Consider the following 22,022-nt stretch of genomic DNA (forward strand, 5'->3'; position numbering starts at 1 on the left):
GTGTGGAGGCCTATAAGTTATTTGTGTGGAGGTCTATAAGTGATTTGTGTGCAGGCTTATAAGTGATTTGTGTGGAGGTCTATAAGTGATTTGTGTGGAGACCTATAAGTAATTTTTGTGGAGGCCTATAAGTGATTAGTGTAGAAGTCTATAAGTGATTTGTGTGCAGGCCTATAAGTGATTTGTGTGCAGGCCTATAAGTGATTTGTGTGCAGGCCTATAAGTGATTTGTGTGGTGGTCTAGTATAAGTGATTTGTGTGGAGGCCTATAAGTGATTTGTGTGCAGGCCTATAAGTGATTTGTGTGGAGGCCTATAAGTGATTTGTGTGCAGGCCTATAAGTGATGCGAATCGTCATAATAACGAGAAAACTGTCCAATACGGTGCCTCTAGAGGCAGTTAAATAGGTTCACTTCTGTTTTGAAAATTTCTGTTAATCATATAAAAAGGAATACATACGAGTCATGCAAACTTTTTTTATGTGTAAATGACAGTGCGATTATGTTTCCACATGAATATCTTCTGGTCTGGAATCATGTCACAAATTATTTGTCCAGTTTTGGCAAAACTGAAAGTACCTTTTTTGACCAAAAATAAAATTTAGGCAAAAATCTTCGTTTCGGATTCCCAAATACCTTGAAGTCACGATTGATAGATATCTTTTTCAAATATACAACAACAATATTGACTTCTTCTGACTAATGATCTAGGTTTGAAGGATTGTTGAGGAAAAACAAAAGGAAAAACAATGTTTAAAAAATGAAAACGGTTCGTTATTGTCTTAACAGTCGAACTTGATTAAGTACTTACACTGGGAAATGTCTCACAAGTACACGTGTGCAGTTTTTAGTTGTTGTTCTTTTTCAAAGAAAAATAAATAAATGAAAAATCATGAACACACATTTCGGTACCAGGTGACGAAACGTGATTTTTGTTAACGATATCAAGAACCTATAATTCCCGACTGTTTTTTTCTGTTGTAAATTATTGATAAATATTCGTTCCAAATTAAGGTTTGAAATATTTAATAAATACAGCAAAGTGATTCTGTTTGATGCGATTATTTAGTAAATCAGATATTGTTCTTCTTATTCAGTATTGATCCAGGCAGAGACGTATATAACATGTTATATACGTCTCTGATCCAGGTAAGAGCGCAAATACATATAGATGATTTCTTGTCTGCCCGATTTCCGGTTGATGGCTCGGGAACATTCGTCACTTTCCGTGTACGAGAATGTATGTGGCAAGTTGTATTGCCCTGTCTCCTAATGTCCTTCACGTACATGCGAAATTTGTTAATAATGATGCGTGTATTGTATGGAGCAGAGAAAAAGCATTTGACAAAGATATAGATTTGTAATTATGATATAAGTATGCTCTCTTTTTTTAAGAGTGTAATACAATGTTAAATTTTCTCCGTCCGTTTTCACTTTTTTTATATTATTATACCTGAAACATTTAATTTACTGACCTCATATACGTGATGGAAATTTAATAATCAAATTGTTGCAATTTTTATTATGCTAATATTAAATGAAATTTCATCTTTTCTCGATGTCATGTATAAGCTTGAAAACTGTCACGTGAACCAGAGACGTATACGTCTCTGCGTGAACTCATTGCGAAGTATCAAATCTGTCTGTCTCGCTCGTTTCACCTGAATAACAGCTGTGTTCGCGTTTTACACAAAATCAGTGCAATATAATTACAAATCAGTTAAAAATTTGTTGTGTATTAGGGCTATAAATGTCCATATATCAGTAAAGTCTCGAAATCAAATGTTCCCGCTTTTTAATACGAAACTGAAATCAAAACTTCAACTACTAGCTTTGCATCTTCTGTTTTTTCCACTTCCGGTTCGCTTGGCCACATTTTCTACCAACTTCTTGTGCAATCGAAACTGATTTAAAACGATTTCAAGCAAGTAATATGCCTCCCAAATCCAAGAAGCAAGATGGACCGAGCAAAAAAACGATGGAAAAGAAAAAGGAGAAAATCATTGAAGTATGTAATCAAAATAATCGACTGTCAAACAGTACAATACATGATGTACAACGTGCTCATGGCTGTTTAGAGCAATAGAATATATATCAAAATATTGACTCATTGAAATCCTCATCTCACCTTACTTATGCTCTTCGTACCCATTAGCTCATAAGGCCCCGATGTAGTCTTTCCATTTTTACCTGTTTTTGGCCCTGTCTTTGCCACGACCTATACATTCAGTCCTACGCTGTTTCTCTCCCTTTCCACTGTCCTTCTCCATGTTGGTTTAGGTTTTTCTACTCGATGTTTTCCTTCTGGTCTCCATGTTAACGCTATTATACAAATCACTTTCCTTAAACTGTTGAACTGTGTACTAGCATTACATGTACATTGATATCCAACTTGAGTTTATTCCTATTCAAAATCACTTTATTGAAGCGATTTTTTCCATAGGGAATGGACAGCCATGTCACTAATTTTGTAAATTGTAGATCTTAATTCAATAAAAAATAAACAAGTTTTGTTTAAACAGTAAAGTTAAAATGACTATTTGTCAACTATGACTATCATTATGGTGTGTTATATCCCTAATTCCAAGGAGTTACCAGACTTTGGACAGAAAACTGATACATATATTTATATGTATGTAACCCTGGTGAAATACTAGCTGCAAAATACTGTTCAGCTAGAGATAACTTCTCTTTAGCTTGATCGATTGAGCATCAGATTAGTATGTCTGGGGTCCCGGGTTCGATTCCTAACGGAGGCATTGAAATTAAAAATGACCTCTGTTTCATGTAGACATCAATCATAAAAAAAATATAAACACTCAATGGTAGCAGTGCTTTGAGTGTCCCTCTTCATTATACTTCCTTTCATAAGAGTTGAAAGCAATTTTTATTCACTGTTAAAATCTAGAGCTCGATTATCCATCATATTTGCATACTGACATCTATATATCTACTTTGTTGCATGTCTTGTCTCTCTTATAGCTCACCTATACAACTTGTCATCTGTTTCGGTTACATACTCAGGCAAATAAAATACAGTCAGAACTTGAGCTTCCAAACAGAACTAAGGAAAGCTTGTTGGCATTCAAGTGGATGCAGGTGTTCCTAATCAGATTTTTCCACTTTTCGTTAATCTGGATGAACAGTAAATCAGACTGGTTCATCTGGACTTGAACTTCTTTCTGTACAGGCATGAATCCTATGTTACTATGTCACAGGGTGTAATATTAAACCACACTTCTCATTAATTATTCTTGGAAGTCTTTTATTTCCAAATATGAACCCTGGATCACATGTACATACCAAACTTTTTAAAAAGTACCACATGATTCAACAGTAATGTTTATAATATGTAATAAGGGCAAAATTTATACCTACAGTATAATACAACTGAAAACAAAAGCATATCATAAATAGACTGTGATTCCTTTATGCTTTGTATTTTATTTTCAATATTCTATTTACAAACTTAGTCCAAATATCAGTTAATCCAATGCTTGTTTCTTACTACCAGAATCAACTGAGCAATTGGAAAATATGACCCAGGAGTGATTGTTTATTTTAATTTTCTGTGTGGGTAATCAGACATTGATAAATATTTATTTTTTAGCATGAAATTACCATTCACAGGTTTTTAAGCCTGTTACATGAAATGTAATTGTCAGCATCGATAGTGTAATCTCTTACAGACAAGGTACTTGATTAGTATTTCTTGTAAATGTGGGGCACTGCTTACCAGATGTTTTTTTTTTTTTTTTTGTGAAATTAGCCAAAATATGTTTGATTGATATCTAAAGCTTTCAGAAATGAAAATTAATTTGATTGTTTAATATATAAAATAATGAAGTTTAAAGATATACTTTTGCAATTGCCTTTTTCCAAAACTCCGAATTGTTTCATCAGAGTTATACATTAGCTACTGTCACTTTATGAAATTACATATCCATTACTATCTGTTTCTTTATGCTTTAGGCTTGACAAAGGAGAATTTGTCTTTAATCCCATTTGGAGGACATACTAGTTAACCAGTGATCTTAGGTACAATCAGAGTTACTTCCCTTCTTTCCATTTGAATGTTGTTAAAACAATTTGAATGTGTCTTCATCAGTGTGTCTTCATGATTTTTTCAGGATAAAACATTTGGTCTGAAAAATAAGAAAGGAGCAAAGCAGCAGAAGTTTATCAACACCGTTACAAATCAGGTCAAACAAGGAAATGTCAAAGCTTCCAAGGTATGTATGTCTGTGATTGATGTCAAAACCACAACTAATGAATCAGAAAAATGAAAACTTTTAATTAAATGAGTAAGGAAATCTTCAGCATAGGAGAGGCAAAGTTAATGCCTATATATGTATAGAATGTTTAGAAAAGTATCTCTTAAGTAATAGCTAAAGTACAGGAATTTTTAGAGACTACTCTACGGATGTATTTTCTGTTGGCATGATTTCTAGTGATGTCAGGTTAATGTACAATGATTGTCACAAGTTTGTGATGCTTTGTATCATGTTTAATTACCAGGTATATTCCCCCATCTTGTCACTTTCTGTTCTGAAACTGCTCCGTACCAAGGCTGTTTCTGTACCAGTCCTTTAATACCACAACTTCTCCATACCATTTGTTTTGTACCAAGCATTTGGTTGTTATGTACCAAAAGCTTTGGCCAATTCATATTAAAACCAAGTCGACAAATATCACTCTATATTCGAATGAAAAAACAAATGTTGGATTCTTAACACACCAAACAAAAAAGGTCAATTTGTACTCAAACTTATTTTCTATTTTGTCTGTCGTGAAAAATGTTTTGGTCGATTGAAGGAAGACAACCTTTTCATTTGTGCAAGCAGCATTGTTGAAGTTGCCTCCCAGGACACATTTCATTACAGCCAATGTTTTACAATCAGATCATCAAATATATGTTTGTAATCAAATTATAGAAAGAAAATACATTTTCAGCATTCGTTACTGAAATTTGGCAGTGATATGAAACAATTGAGTAAAATTAGATTTACTGGCATTAAAATTCATGAAAATAAAGATTGTTGATTGTCACTTACCAATCTGACAAGTAGCAACTTGTCACAAACATTGCAGGTGAATGCATGTTGTCAGAGTCATTGAAGTTTATAGCAGAAAATACACAAGTCAGTCATGGTTGGTGTTGAATTGTGGTATAAGATTGAAGTAACCAAACATTTCTCATTGGATGAAAGTTCTCCAAGTTTCCTTCAGACGAAATATTTCACTCCTTGTGAAAAGATTTGATTATTAGTAATTAGAGTAAAAACATACAAAGACAAGTTTTCACACCCAGTTTAATGTTTTTAATATTTTAAGTACAACAAAAAAAGGCAAGGTTAAAGTCTGTCAATATCAAAACATTTAAGAAAATTATAACAAAAGTGTTTGAAAGACATAACAATATTACTGACCTTGTAATGAAGAAGATTATACATTGTACAAAAATAACAAAGAGAAGTCGATATTTATTCTGTAAAATATCCATTAAGTATATCTAAATAAAACCAACAAAAATTCTGGAAAATACACCCATTTTATTCAGTATAAATATGTACAAATATAAAATTTTAAAATGTATATCATGTGGTACAAAATGACTTATTTCATGGCACTTAACCAAAATAATGGTACATACCAACTTCTATTTTTGGAACTCAACAACTTAATTAACTGTGGTATAAAACAACAGATATGCTTGAGACATGGTAGGAAACGACTAGCATCCTGATCTATCATGTCTACAAATGTACATAATTGTGACATATATTTGCCATTTAAATGACTTTTTCTGTCAATAATCAATTATCAAATAGAATTTTTCTATTTTACTGTAGCTGCTGCCATCATCGAATACTCTTGTTTAATTCAATGAATCCATCAGGTCAAATATTATTAATTAGTCTTTTTAGCACCAATAGAAACATATTGGGGTGAGGAGAAGTAACTTTGACGACATAGAAGTACAGGGAGAAGTCCAGGTTGTGGGCTTGCAACATGTGTGGCCAGGAAATCAGAAAATGGCAATTTCCCTGTATTTCACATCTGAACTACCTATTGGTGTAGACTGCAATGATCCAAACTCAATTCACTTTTAGTTTTCTTACATTTTTATAAATTACTTCATGCAGTTGCAAATTCTGTTTAATTTATGAATTGACAAAAAGCAATAATGATCTGATTTTCTGTGTTGTTTTTTCTCATTAAGGCTGCGGACCCTTTCCTTGATAGCAAAAAGAAAAAGGAAGAAAAGGCAAAGGAGAAAGATCTTCTGAATACCCTGTTTAGGCCTGTACAAACAATATCTAAAGGTAAATTCCTGATCCTCTTCACTGAGTGTATACATGTAATCTAGGGATGTCTATCCACCATTGTATTCTCCTGTATGAACAGTATCCATATAAAGATGTGGCATCAACTCTGACCTCTGACCTGCAGGCTTAGTAAGACAGATGACCTTGCACCTTACCAGGTGCATAAACTTGGGCAAAGCAACAAGTTATTATGTGCCCAAAACGAAGTGGGGGGTCATATAGTGTTTGCTCCGTTTCTTATTATTATTATTTTTTAATTTTTATTATTCTTATTTCTTCCTCTTTCTTCCGCCGGCGAGGTTTCCAACGCGTTTCTCAAAAACCATTGCATGGAATTCAACAAAACTTTACATACATACATGCGAGGCGGAGTGCAGACCACTTGAATTTTTCCAGTCAGTCATCTGAGCGATCAGCTGTGGTCAAAACTTGGCCAAATTTTAGATATTGTCCGATTTTCATGAAAATTGGTATACATATATTAGGTGGCACTAGGAGCAAAATGGCGTAGTCCATTTTTCATTCGGCCATCGATCGGTCATCTGAGCAGTCAGCTGTGGTCAAAATTTGGCCAAATTTTAGATATTGTCCGATTTCCATGAAAATTGGTATACATGTATTAGGTGGCACTATAGGAGGAAAATGGCGTAGTCCATGTTTGACATGACTGCAGGTCTGATTATTATGATCATTTACTGCTGAAGGGGTCGTTTGGGGGACATTTGTAATGGTCCTCATTACAATTAGTACTTGTTCCTGTCTGCTTTCACAGGACTTACTTTAACTAAACATGTAACAATTGCAACTTTGAATCTCATGAGAGGCTGTATATCTAGCCAAATAAAAACTTTAGCTCTACGGTGTTGTTGGTTAAATTAGAATACAATTTAAAACCTTAAACATGCTTAAATTAGTGAGATCAAATATAGTACATTATTGACCTTATGACAAATTAGGGCTTTGATGAAGTTGCCCAATTATATTTTAGTGCAATATTTTCAGCGTAAAAACTCTAAAATGTGTACATTTATAATATCTTCACCCATATTCTACATTCTCCTGCATACCTTCAGGTATCCAGGTAAAAGGCGAAGAGTCCATCTAGTCACTGCTTGAAGCATTGATGGCATTGGCACTATCTCCATATACATTTATAATATCTTAATATGTGATTTTTTTTTCCTTTTAGGTGCAGATCCAAAGTCGGTTCTCTGTGCATTTTACAAACAGGGCCAATGTTCAAAAGGAGCCAAATGTAAATTTTCACATGACCTTGCATTGGATAGGAAGGGAGAGAAAAGGAACTTGTATGAGGATACTAGAGATGAAGGTAGCTTTATACAAGATAATCGACCTTCAACAGATACCATCAGCACCATGATATAGGGCAGGATCATTATATAGTAGTCCAGTTTCAAGTTTGTTGTTAGATGTCAAGGCATATTTGTCATACAGGTCCCACACATCAGATTCAGTTTCACTTATGTTTATGGCTATGAATCTCAAACATGGCTATCATCCATGTTGATTTCTGAATTTTTTGATGTCATTCATTCACTTCCGTAATACTGTTGATATACCAGAAACTAAGAGACTGTGTCAAATTCCTATCAAACAAAAATGATCATTATCAGATAGGTAACACTGTGAATGAAAAAGTGGCATATAGCATTAAGACAAAATTAGACAAATATGTGGAGTTAAGATAAAATGGATAATAACAATTATAGTAAATGATAAGATAAAAATGATTATACCTTTAGGAGCAATCAGACTATCAATTTAGTAGTGTGTTTAACTGTAAGATAAAACTAGACATTTACATGTAGTAGTGTATTTAACTGTAAGATAAAAGTGGACATTTACATGTAGTAGTGTATTTAACTGTAAGATAAAAGTAGACATTTACATGTAGTAGTGTATTAACTGTAAGATAAAAGTAGACATTTACATGTAGTAGTGTATTTAACTGTAAGATAAAAGTGGACATTTACATGTAGTAGTGTATTTAACTGTAAGATAAAAGTGGACATTTACATGTCGTAGTGTATTTAACTGTAAGATAAAAGTAGAAATTTGCATGTAGTAGTGTATTTAACTGTAAGATAAAACTAAACATTTACATGTAGTAGTGTATTTAACTGTAAGATAAAAGTGGACATTTACATGTAGTAGTGTATTTAACTGTAAGATAAGACTAGACATTTACATGTAGTAGTGTATTTAACTGTAAGATAAAACTAGACATTTACATGTAGTAGTGTATTTAACTGTAAGATAAAAGTGGACATTTACATGTAGTAGTGTGTTTAACTGTAAGATAAAACTAGACATTTACATGTAGTAGTGTATTTAACTAAGATAAAACTAGACATTTACATGTAGTAGTGTATTTAACTGTAAGATAAAAGTGGACATTTACATGTAGTAGTGTATTTAACTGTAAGATAAAAGTGGACATTTACATGTAGTAGTGTATTTAACTGTAAGATAAAACTAGACATTTACATGTAGTAGTGTATTTAACTGTAAGATAAAAGTAGAAATTTGCATGTAGTAGTGTATTTAACTGTAAGATAAAACTAAACATTTACATGTAGTAGTGTATTTAACTGTAAGATAAAAGTGGACATTTACATGTAGTAGTGTATTTAACTGTAAGATAAGACTAGACATTTACATGTAGTAGTGTATTTAACTGTAAGATAAAACTAGACATTTACATGTAGTAGTGTATTTAACTGTAAGATAAAAGTGGACATTTACATGTAGTAGTGTATTTAACTGTAAGATAAAACTAGACATTTACATGTAGTAGTGTATTTAACTGTAAGATAAAACTAGACATTTACATGTAGTAGTGTATTTAACTGTAAGATAAAAGTGGACATTTACATGTAGTAGTGTATTTAACTGTAAGATAAAAGTGGACATTTACATGTAGTAGTGTATTTAACTGTAAGATAAGAATAGACATTTAAATGTAGTAGTGTATTTAACTGTAAGATAAAAGTAGACATTTACATGTAGTAGTGTATTTAACTGTAAGATAAAAGTAGACATTTACATGTAGTAGTGTATTAACTGTAAGATAAAAGTAGACATTTACATGTAGTAGTGTATTTAACTGTAAGATAAAACTAGACATTTACATGTAGTAGTGTATTTAACCAGTAGAGTAGTATCCACCTGATTTAACTTAAGACCAAACTTGATATGATGTTTATGTTTCTCATTATTTCAGATACTATGGATACTTGGGATGAAAATAAGTTAGAGGAAGTTGTGTCAAAAAAACATGGAGAGAATGAAAAAGCAAAACCCAAAACTGCTATTGTAAGTATAGGATGTTAATACTGCTTTGTACACTTATACAGAAGAAATTCTGTCAATTTTTAAAGATTCTTGATTCAAATATTAGTGTAAGGTGCACTTTGATGAGGCAGTGTATCAAAATTAGGTTACTCTGACCTATATTTTTACCTTTGATCTGCATCCATGAAAACTTTGTCTTAGGTCTAACTCCTACACTTCATATACTTGGGTTCACCTTGATGAAGTGGTGTGCCAGTGAAGAGGGGTGTAATTTGCTGAATAGTCTTGTTAGAGATATATGACACATTCCTGTGGGACAAACTACTTCCATCAGCACAACATTGAGATATGACTTTAAACCCCATTTGGCAGCATTTCATCCCATGTGTATTTGTACAGAAAAGTGCAGGTTTGAGTCTTTGTCAAGGGCATCCCTTGTGCTGGTTAAGAAAAGTGCAGGTTTGATTCCTGGTGAAGACCATTCTTTGTGTGCTTGTACAGAAAACTGCAGGTTTAATACCTGGCCAAGGGAATCATTTGTGAAAGGATACAGAAAAGTACCCTACTTGTTCAATATAATTTATAAAGGCTTCATCAGGTTGTTTCTCACCTGTTAATATAATTCTGACAATAATCCCATTCCTGTTATTAAGGCTACTAGTGTATTACGCTGTTTAATAATTCTTGTAATAAGCACTATCCCAAATTTTGAATAAAAAATGATAAAAATATGTTGCCCCCTGATTTTACCAAACATGCTCCTGAAGAAAGAAGTTAAATCGGTTAAAATCTGTGTTATATCAACAGACTTTGGTCAAAATAATGGTTACTACATGTGCATCGTAAGAAAGGGTATTATTTTTATTTATTCCGGTGCAGCTAATATGTGGATCAAATTTTTAAAAAATGAAAGAATTGCCACTGCAGTCTATATACCACTTATTTACTGGAAAACACGGTACACCTTTAACATCCATATTCAGAGGTGTTATGAAATTATATATGTGATATAATCAATTGAAGAATTTGTATGTCTTTTTTGTGTCGCCTGTAGAGCTGGCGGACACTATGTCTGTCGTCACGTGTCGGCAGCGTCTGTACGAAAGTTTCCGGACTTTTTTGGTTATGCTTTGAGTTATCAAAATGAATTTTAGTAGATGGCTTCTTGTTGGAAGGGTACAGATTAACATCGATTTCCGGCTGTCTGCGACCCTTCCTGGCAGAGTTATGCCCATTTGAACTTAGAAAATTCTCTTTGAATATTGGTTTCTGGACTTTCTTTGGTTATGCTTTGAGTTATAGAAATGAAATTTAGTATATGGCTTCTTGTTGGAAGGGTACATATAACTTTTGACATCCAGTTCGATTTCTGGGTGACCGTGACACTTTATGCAGGCGACACATACAGTACCGAGGAACTCTTGTCTTTATTCAACTTTCATTTTGATTTCATACTTTTTCAGTTCTTTGATTTGGATTTTTTCACAGATCTGTAAACACTTCCTTGACGCCGTTGAGAATTATAAATATGGCTGGTTTTGGGAATGTCCGAATGGTGGAAAGAGTTGTCACTACCGACATTGTTTACCCCCAGGTAGGGCTGAATTTAAACGTTTGAATATTGTTCATCACAATTACTTTTAATGGATACATTTTATTTTGCCTATTATTTATCACCAAACTACTATCTCTGTAACAAAATAGATAAGAGAGAATGGTCACAGGTACAGTTACATTTTAAACATGTTTCCTTGTTAGTACAATTCATGGGGTCTGTAATAGCTCATTCAATTTGAGTGTTTGCCTAGGTAGCCTCAGGTAGAAATATGAGGTGCCTAGTTTGATGTCTCTTCCTGAGGCAGTTTTGTGTTGATGTGATTGTTTCCTCAGACAAAACACTTAACTCGAAATGCTTAGGATGGCATTTGATGGGCCTTTCATATGTTGTCCATTGAGATAGCAACCAGCTACTTTCAGAAGACCCCAAAACAAAATAACTGGCTGTTCATAAGTCGATAGACCTAACAATTTAAGTAATATATGGTAATGGTTATGAATTAGACTGATAGTCTGATTGTGAGAGACAGTGATGTGATAGTGTGGTTGTGAGAGGCAGTCACATGATAGTCTGATTGTGAGAGGCAGTCACATGATAGTTTGATTGTGAGAGACAGTCACATGATATTCTGATTGTGAGAGACAGTGATGTCTTATTCTGATTGTGAGAGGCAGTGATGTGTTAGTCTGATTGTGAGAGGCAGTCACATGATAGTCTGATTGTGAGAGACAGTCACATGATAGTGTGATTGTGAGAGGCTGTGACATGATAGTCTGATTGTGAGAGGCTGTGACGTGATAGTCTGATTGTGAGAGGCTGTGACGTGATAGTCTGATTGTGAGAGGCAGTCACATGATAGTCTGATTGTGAGAGGCTGTGACGTGATAGTCTAATTGTGAGAGGCTGTGACGTGATAGTCTGATTGTGAGAGGCTGTGACATGATATTCTGATTGTGAGAGGCTGTGACGTGATAGTCTAATTGTGAGAGGCTGTGACGTGATAGTCTGATTGTGAGAGGCAGTCACATGATAGTCTGATTGTGAGAGGCTGTGACGTGATAGTCTGATTGTGAGAGGCTGTGACGTGATAGTCTGATTGTGAGAGGCAGTCACATGATAGTCTGATTGTGAGAGGCTGTGACGTGATAGTCTAATTGTGAGAGGCTGTGACGTGATAGTCTGATTGTGAGAGGCAGTCACATGATAGTCTGATTGTGAGAGGCTGTGACGTGATAGTCTGATTGTGAGAGGCTGTGACGTGATAGTCTGATTGTGAGAGGCAGTCACATGATAGTCTGATTGTGAGAGGCTGTGACGTGATAGTCTGATTGTGAGAGGCTGTGACGTGATAGTCTGATTGTGAGAGGCAGTCACATGATAGTCTGATTGTGAGAGGCTGTGACGTGAGAGTCTAATTGTGAGAGGCTGTGACGTGATAGTCTGATTGTGAGAGGCAGTCACATGATAGTCTGATTGTGAGAGGCTGTGACGTGATAGTCTGATTGTGAGAGGCTGTGACGTGATAGTCTGATTGTGAGAGGCAGTCACATGATAGTCTGATTGTGAGAGGCTGTGACGTGATAGTCTGATTGTGAGAGGCAGTCACATGATAGTCTGATTGTGAGAGGCTGTGACATGATAGTCTAATTGTGAGAGGCTGTGACGTGATAGTCTGATTGTGAGAGGCTGTGACGTGATAGTCTGATTGTGAGAGGCTGTGACGTGATAGTCTGATTGTGAGAGGCTGTGACATGATATTCTGATTGTGAGAGGCAGATTAACACACTAGTTACCTATTTTACACGTTGTATCCAGGGTTCGTGTTGAAGAGGGACAAGAAGAAAATGGAAGAGAATGAAGAAAAAATTTCAATAGAGGAACTTATAGAGAAAGAGGTTTGTTGTGTTGTAAAAATTAATGTGATTCAATTTTGTTTTAAACAAGCATTTCTATTGACAAAGATTGTTAGAAACAAATGTTTGCATTGGCTTTCTCGTTGTCAAAATAAAATGTTATCACAGAATCACATTGTTCTTATTTTGAAATCCTTGTCTGGTTTGTAAAGTTAGAAGAATGTAGTAATTCATCAAAAGGAAGGATTCCTTTAAAGGAAGGTGGAAGATTTTGTTGGGTTTTTATTTTGCAAGAGTTCTTATTTTCATTGTTTTGCAATGTTTTAACAAAGAAAACCAAAATCTATTCGATATTCAAGAAATTTGTGAAAAATGCAACCAGTTTGTTTCAAGCTTTGTAAAAAAGCCGTGAACATTTGAAAATAATCTTTGCAGGAATTGAAAATATTTTACACAGAAAAAAAAAAATGAAAATACTTCACTACCGTAAATGTCTCTGTTAAGTACTTTAAAAGAATAAATTTCTGGTCTATTTATCCTTTCAAACAAAGGCATAGCTATTTGTAAGAACAATTTTAGTACTTAGTATATAAAAGCAGATTAAATGTAATTTTGTTTTTGCAGAGGTCGGCGCTCGGACACAACACAACCCGAGTTACATTGGAGACATTTTTGGCATGGAAAGAAAGGAAGGTTTGTTATCTGAATATTTTGATAAAAAAAAAATCATGAATAGTTTTACTAATTTGTGTATAATTTCCATCAAAGCTTAAGTAGAGTCATGTGTTTCTCAGTTATTCTCATTTTGTTTTATATTGTCATTGCTTGTTTGACCACCTAATAAAATATTGTGTATAATTAGAGGATAATCTCACTGGGTTTTCTAATTTGTTGCAAGATATCATTAATAATACCATAATAATCACAACTGACAAATTGTCATCAGCGCCAGACATGGAAAGGAAACATTTGATTATGAACTGTCGTAGTCGTGCTGTCGCAAGTTATTTTCATTGGCCAATCAGATATCATGTTACAACTCAAGTGGATACAAATTACATGATAATAGTGTGCACATACACGTATTACACTGAATTTAATAGTAAACTGTATCATAGACCTAAAAGTTTAGATTAGTGGTACATTTGTACATTTTGAAATTTTAGCGGAAGGAAAGGATTGCTGCTGATAAGAAAAAGATGGATAAGAAGAAATCAGATTTCAAATCTGGTAAAACATCTGGGGTAAGTTTAGAACTTGTTGTACAGGCTAAACTTTTTATAACACCCACATCATATCATTTGGGAGTCAGGAAGGCAAATAATGTTATGCTGTGACCTAGGTCTTGTATGTCTGTCTATCCCAACCTTTCCATCCCATCCTGTTTCGAATCATTGTCATGTTTTCAGAACATTTTCAGCAGATTTTTACCGTAGAGTAACTTGTAGTTCTGCCCTTAATGATTTGTCATTAATCAAGGTTAAAGGGTCAAAGGTTACATTTGACTATTTCTGCAAATTCATCAAACAACAACGATACTAAAACATGCGAGCGAGGGCATTTATGTCTCACAAACATTTTCTAGTTTGCCTTCTTTATACTCTCTGTATCCTTTCATAATTTCCAATTTTTAACCACAATTCTGTCCTATTTGGAAAAGTAGGGGACTATAGTATTGTGTTGTGACTATCCTATTGCTATTTGGTATGTTCCCAACCTTCTGTAATATAAATCATGATATAAGTTCACCTTGGTGAGATGGTGTGTCCATATCAATGATAGGTCACTTTGACATATATTTTGACCTTTGACCTGTGTCAAAGTAAGATTGTCTGGATGCTATCTTCTACACTGCTAATCAGGGGAACTTTATACTTTGTATATGGATTTGTCTTGGGAAAGAATATGTTGCATGTGAAAAGTATGTTGTTCTGACCTTTTTTTTGACCTTTGACCTATATTAAACTAATCACTGGAACTTCATGCTTGGGATATGGATTCATCAGGGTGAAACAGTGTGTCAAATATCAAAAGTAGGACATTGTGGCCTACATTTTGACCTCTGATCTACATCAATAATTTCCTGCAGTACTTATCATGGGAGTATCATATTTGGGATATGGGTTGAAATTAATACTTTGAATTTGGGTTCACCTTGGTGAGTCAATGGGTTACGTATGAAAAGTAGGTCGCTCAGACCTTCATTTTGACCTTGATCTCATCAACGAGTCACTGAAACATCATATCTAGTGTATTTGTTTACTTTGGTGAGGCAGTTTAACAATGGGGCCTTTAATTAGCTTGTTTCTATTTAGTATGTATACTTAAATTATCTTTTGCATTGTTAAAGTAATAATTACTACAGTAATATTTATTGGTTTTAATTTGTTCTCACTACTTGTTCTGGTTCATTTGGTGTAATTTATATGAATTTGTACTTTTGCAGATCAGTGGCAGAGAAATGTTTGAATTTAATCCTGACTTTGCTGTAATGGATGATGATGAGGCCCAAGAAGGAGTGTTAGAGAGAGAAGTAGACCCTGATGATGTAAGTCTTGGGGTGGGGTGAAGAATTCCAAAGATTTCAACATTTAAAATTCTTGATTCATCTCCGACACCTAATATTTACATTCATAAATGATAAAATGTGAATTTTTAGGGATATTGATGAAATAACATTTACGATAAAACTGACTGCAGACTGGTAGATTTCTCAAATGGATTCTCTTTCTGCGGAATTTGTAAGATTTCTTATATGTCTGGCTTAACAGAACATGATTTTGCTGTTTGCCTGATTTTAAGGTTGAACAAGAGAAAGTGGTGGAATTGAACCTTGAATCTTTGGCGGGACTTGCACAAAAGGTAGACGGTACTGGTACAGTGTCGACAACGTCTCAGAGAGTTGGTGCGACAAGTGGCGCTGGCGATTCATCACAAGGAGCAGCCTCCAAAGACAATGGTGAGTCAAGTTGTATATTTTCAGGATAATTTGGTGTTATGTTTCTTACTTTTCAGAAATTGTTTATGGAAGTTAATGATAATTTGATGAGATTTTTAATCTCGTATGAGGAAGGTATGTGATGAGGCATAATTATCAGCATTTCCTGTTTAAATCACTGCAGACAAAACCTCTGGGTGACTTATCCTGATCGCATTTTGTCATGTGCCATGTTTCATAAACTTAAACATTGTTTACTCCTTCTGGAAAACTCCTTAACTGATTTCAATGAAATTTTACAAAAGGTGTACCAAACTTTTATATTATATGGTCCCCAACCACCAGGGGATTGAGGGAGAGATCAAAATGGTTCAAGTTGATTAAAGCTTAAATAATCTTCATCTCAATACTTAGATAAAGTAGAACCAAATACTCTTCATGGATGGAAGTGTTTTAGAATGCTTTACCAAAACTGTAAATTTCATGACCCCGGGGTCTCCCATTTCCCCGTGGGGAGGGGGTATACTTTACTATAGTGTATACTGGAAAATTACATATTTGAACATCATTTGTTTATTTTCTTTTAAAAATAGTTCAAATTTGGTTAGAAGTGTTAGTATGATATTTTGATGGAATGCATATATTGACCTCAGCTTACGCCCAGGGGATGATGGGTCAATTTGACTGAAATTTCAAAGATGTTTTCAATATGCAGATGTGATAGAATCTATTAAATACTGTTAATGGATGGGAGGATTTATAAAGGAAAATTACATTTTTAGGTCATCTGACCCGAAGGGTGCGATGACCTATAGTCATCATGCTTCGTCCGTCGTCGTCCGCCGTGCGCCGTGCGTCGTGCGCCGTGCGCCGTCCGTAAACTTTTCATTCAAACGACTTCTTCTCAAATTAGAAGGTCTAGGGGGCTAATACTTGGCACAGAGGATACTGGCATGGAGCTCTACCAAGTTTGTTCAAATGAATGACCTTGACCCACTTTAAAGGTCACAGGGGTCAAATATGTTAAAATCTTTAAACAACTTCTTCTCATTAACCAAAAGGCTCAGAGTGTAGATATTGGGCCTGTGACATGCTGGGATGAAGGACTACCAAGTTTGTTCAAATGAATGACCTTGACCCACTTTAAAGGTCACAGGGGTCAAATATGTTAAAATCTTTAAACAACTTCTTCTCAATAACCAAAAGGCTCAGATTGCTGATATTGTGCCTGTGGCATGCTGGGATGAAGGGCTATCAAGTTTGTTTAAATGAATGACCTTGAACAACTTTCAAGGTCACAGGGGTCAAATATTTCAAAATCTTTAAATAACTTCTTCTCAAATACTAGAAGGCCTAGGGGGCTAATACTTGGCCCATAGCATGCTTATACAAAGTTTGTTCAAATGAATGACCTTGGCCCACTTTCAAGGTCACAGGGGTCAAATATGTTAAAATATACAAAGGACTTCATCTCAATAAGCAAAAGTCTATGAGTGCCGATATTGGGTCTGTAGCATGCTGGGAGGAAAGGCTACCAAGCTTATTTAAATGAATGACCTTGAACAACTTTCAAGGTCGCAGGGGTCAAATATGTCAAAATCTTTAAATAACTTCTTCTCAAATACTAGAAGGCCTAGGGGGTTAATACTTGGCCCATAGCATGCTGGCATGGAGCCCTACAAAGTTTGTTCAAATGAATGACCTTGGCCCACTTTAAAGGTCACAGGGGTCAAATATGTTAAAATCTTTAAACAACTTCTTCTCAATAACCAAAAGGCTCAGATTGCTGATATTGTGCCTGTGGCATGCTGGGATGAAGGGCTATCAAGTTTGTTTAAATGAATGACCTTGAACAACTTTCAAGGTCACAGGGGTCAAATATGTCAAAATCTTTAAATAACTTCTTCTCAAATACTAGAAGGCCTAGGGGGCTAATACTTGGCCCATAGCATGCTGGCATGGAGCCCTACAAAGTTTGTTCAAATGAATGACCTTGGCCCACTTTCAAGGTCACAGGGGTCAAATATGTTAAAATATACAAAGGACTTCATCTCAATAAGCAAAAGTCTATGAGTGCCGATATTGGGTCTGTAGCATGCTGGGAGGAAAGGCTACCAAGTTTATTTAAATGAATGACCTTGAACAACTTTCAAGGTCGCAGGGGTCAAATATGTCAAAATCTTTAAATAACTTCTTCTCAAATACTAGAAGGCCTAGGGGGCTAATACTTGGCCCATAGCATGCTGGCATGGAGCCCTACAAAGTTTGTTCAAATGAATGACCTTGGCCCACTTTCAAGGTCACAGGGGTCAAATATGTTAAAATATACAAAGGACTTCATCTCAATAAGCAAAAGTCTATGAGTGCCGATATTGGGTCTGTAGCATGCTGGGAGGAAAGGCTACCAAGTTTATTCAAATGAATGACCTCAACCCACTTTCAAGGTCACAGGGGTCAAATATGTTAAAATATACAAATATCTTCTCAACAAGCAAATGTCCATGAGTGCTGATATTGGGCCTGTAAGATGCTTGGAGGAGAGGCTTCCAAGTTTGTTCAAATGAATGACCTCAACCACTTTCTAGGTTTGGCTTGCTTTTTGTCAGATGACCGTTAAGGCCCATGGGCCTCTTGTTGAGTGTAATTTCCTTTTATTCAAACTTGTTTAGAAGCCTTCACATGGGATAGCAGTTAAAGTTATGCACAGTTTACATTTGTATTATGTGTACAATGTAGTTCAACTTATCTTACTTTCATTAACGAAATCATTTCTATGACATGTTACAAGAAACATTATAACGCAGGTTACCATTAAATCCCTTGGACCTCTTGTCACTGACTTATATTATTGGGTATCATCATTTGAATAATTACATTTAAGATTATACAGAAATATAAGAGTAAATTGCTTTAGGTGGCATCTTAGTTTGGAGTTTCTCTTTCTTAGAAGATATACTGTTGACTTAAATTGTACTTATCAGAAGCATACTGTAAATTTAATTATAATATTGCAATCAAACCACAATATCAATTTTGAAAATATTTAGCACAATAATAAATTCACAAATTCACAATAATATTAAAGGCATGCAGAAACTGCAGTTATCAAAATCATATTTAATATATCCCTGGTGTGAATAGTGTTTATGTTTACAGTATGGGATATTCTCATGATTCTTTTGATGACAATATATCTCTGTAGAATTGATAATAATGGAATGTATGTTTGACTATGAAATTAGATAAACTTGAAGTGATAAAGTATTAAATGGGAAAGTGTTGAATTTTTATATTTACAGAACTAAGTCAGAAAATGTTGAGTGTTCAATCATGTTTACGATACCCTGACAGAAATGTTGTCTGTTTGATCATGTTTACGATACCCTGACAGAAATGTTGTCTGTTTGATCATGTTTACGATACCCTGACAGAAAATGTTGATTGTTTGATCATGTTTACGATACCCTGACAGAAAATGTTGATTGTTTGATCATGTTTATGGTACCCTGACAGAAAATGTTGTCTGTTTGATCATGTTTTCGATACCCTGACAGAAAATGTTGTCTGTTTGATCATGTTTACGATATCCTGACAGAAAATGTTGTTTAATCCTACTTATGATACCCTGACTGAAATTGTTCACTGATAATATTTATGGTACGTTTACAGAAAGTCAGAAAATGTTGAGTGTTCAATCATGTTTACGATACCCTGACAGAAAATGTTGACTGTTTGATCATGTTTACGATACCTGGACAGAAATGTTGTCTGTTTGATCGTATTTGTGATACCCTGACTGAAAATGTTGTCTGTTTGATCATGTTTACGATACCTGGACAGAAATGTTGTCTGTTTGATCGTATTTGTGATACCCTGACAGAAAATGTTGTCTGTTTGATCATGTTTACGATACCCTGACAGAAAATGTTGTCTGCTTGATCATGTTTATGGTACCCTGACAGAAAATGTTGTCTGTTTGATCATGTTTATGATACCCTGACAGAAAATGTTGTCTGCTTGATCATGTTTATGGTACCCTGACAGAAAATGTTGTCTGTTTGATCATGTTTATGATACCCTGACAGAAATGGTTGTTTAATCCTACTTATGATACCCTGACTGAAATTGTTAACTGATAATATTTATGGTACGTTTACAGAAAATGAGGAAGATAAATTGGACTTAGCAGGAGCATTACCCCCGAAAAATAACCAATCAGAAACAGACGAAGTGATAGCAGCAGCGTTGGCGGCGACAGTAAACGGAGATACGATAGAAATTGATGAGGATTTGTTTGATGGAGAGGACCTGGATCTGGTGGAGGAAGACCTCGAAACTCTTGATTTATCGGACTGAAATATTTATTATCTTCAGGAATAAATTTCTAGCCTGGAAAAATTACATGAACACTACTATTGATGCAGAATTAAGACTTTGAAAAACTACAGGTTCTGACATATTTGTTTGTAAGTAACTGTTCTTTGGAACATTGAAATGTTTTTTCCACGAACTGATTGTGACATTATATGAATGATGTTTGACTGGGTCGAGGGTTTTTATCTGTGGAACATGTGATAAATGTTATTCTGGAAATGATATTCAGTTATGGTTCAGTTGTTTGGAGTACTGAAGAACATTTGATGAAACATGTCAACTGGTCACGATACTGTGACTGGTGACAGAAGTGAAGCTTTGTTGTATATACATACCCATGCTTGATCAACTTTTCCTCAGAGTGTGTTAATGACGAAACGCAATGCTTTTCATAAGAAAATTTATAAATATATGCTTGATTCAACAACAAAGTGTTTTTAGGTATACAACACGTTTTCTCACAGTAAACAACAGCAGATATTTCTTTAAAAAAAGAAAATATTACAGTTCAGTTGTTTTGCTTATAAGCAAACTTTGTGAAATTATATCTTCTTTTCAAATATACAGCACTTCTGGTATTGTTTTATACAGTACATCTATGATGTTAAAAGAACTGGTCGAGTGGTTTGATTTCCACCCTCAATATACAGGATTATCATTGATACCACCTTATCCCTGCCAATAAAGAAAGGACGGTTGTAAATACATTCTTGTTGTCTTTTCCTATATTATATTATCAGGTGAATCCTGACCTGATTGTTGCTCGTTAGTTTGTCTGGTGAATTTATTACCTCCCCTTGCCCAAAGGTTGTGGTGCGTCATCTGTCTTCCATCCATTCTGCATCCTCCAGCGTCAACTTTTTTCTTTAAACAACTTCTTCTCAATAACCAAATGTTTTGATATTTGGCTGGTTATTCCTACTATGAAGCCCAACAAAGTTTGCTGAAAGAAACGAACTTGACTTACACTCATGGTCACAAGGGTCAGATTTCTTCTCATGAACTTAAAAAGTCAAAAGCCGAGAAGCACAATATTTGGCTGATATGTTCCTAATATGAAGCCCCACAAAGTTTGCTGAAAGAAACGAACTTGACTTATATTCAAGGTCACAGGGGTCAGATTTGCTGGGTCTCTTGTTGTTTACCTCGTTCTTTTGAGAACCTGACATTACTCACTTGGACTGACCAAGATTTACATCGCAGGTATCATCGATGAAGCAAAAAAACTTGGGTTGTCAGGTGGTGCAGTGGTGTTGCACTCGCTTTCACCTAACCATCCAGGGTTGGATTCCCAGGGTCACCTGCCCAACCACGTGGTTTTTCCCAAGGTACTCCTGTTTCCTCCCACAATAAGACCCCTGGCGCGCTTACATCTGTCCCAACAGACGGATCTGTCTGAAATTTCATAGATAGGTTTCCTTTGGCCACTAGTTGTGCCTGCCGGTATTTTGGGACTGATCAGAAACATAAAATAGCTGTCAGGCGGCCATCTTTTATTTCCCCTTGTTAAGTTTGATATGGCTATTTCTTGAGAGGAACTGGATTGATCTCTCTCAAATTCCAAATGTAGGTTCCCCTTGGTCCCTAGTTTTGCCTGATTTATTTTGGAACTAATTAGAAAAATAAAATGGCTTCCAGGAGACCATATCTGATTTG

General features: G+C 35.0%; 1 protein-coding gene across 1 annotated transcript; it reads left to right on the forward strand.

Annotated features, from left to right (window-relative positions):
* Positions 1-1,865: 1,865 nt before the first annotated feature.
* Positions 1,866-21,069, forward strand: LOC132555831 (zinc finger CCCH domain-containing protein 15-like). The gene is made up of 12 exons (XM_060220191.1): positions 1,866-2,007; positions 4,130-4,231; positions 6,223-6,325; positions 7,518-7,658; positions 9,573-9,664; positions 11,132-11,237; positions 13,017-13,096; positions 13,679-13,747; positions 14,221-14,298; positions 15,501-15,602; positions 15,857-16,013; positions 20,152-21,069. Exons 1-12 carry the CDS (start codon positions 1,933-1,935, stop codon positions 20,346-20,348), a joined length of 1,302 nt encoding a protein of 433 aa, XP_060076174.1. The 5' UTR covers positions 1,866-1,932; the 3' UTR covers positions 20,349-21,069.
* Positions 21,070-22,022: the final 953 nt, after the last annotated feature.

Source organism: Ylistrum balloti, unplaced genomic scaffold (assembly GCF_031769215.1).
Source record: "Ylistrum balloti isolate Yb309-2 unplaced genomic scaffold, AGI_CSIRO_Ybal_v1 Utg370520, whole genome shotgun sequence".
In the NCBI taxonomy this organism is placed as follows: domain Eukaryota; kingdom Metazoa; phylum Mollusca; class Bivalvia; order Pectinida; family Pectinidae; genus Ylistrum; species Ylistrum balloti.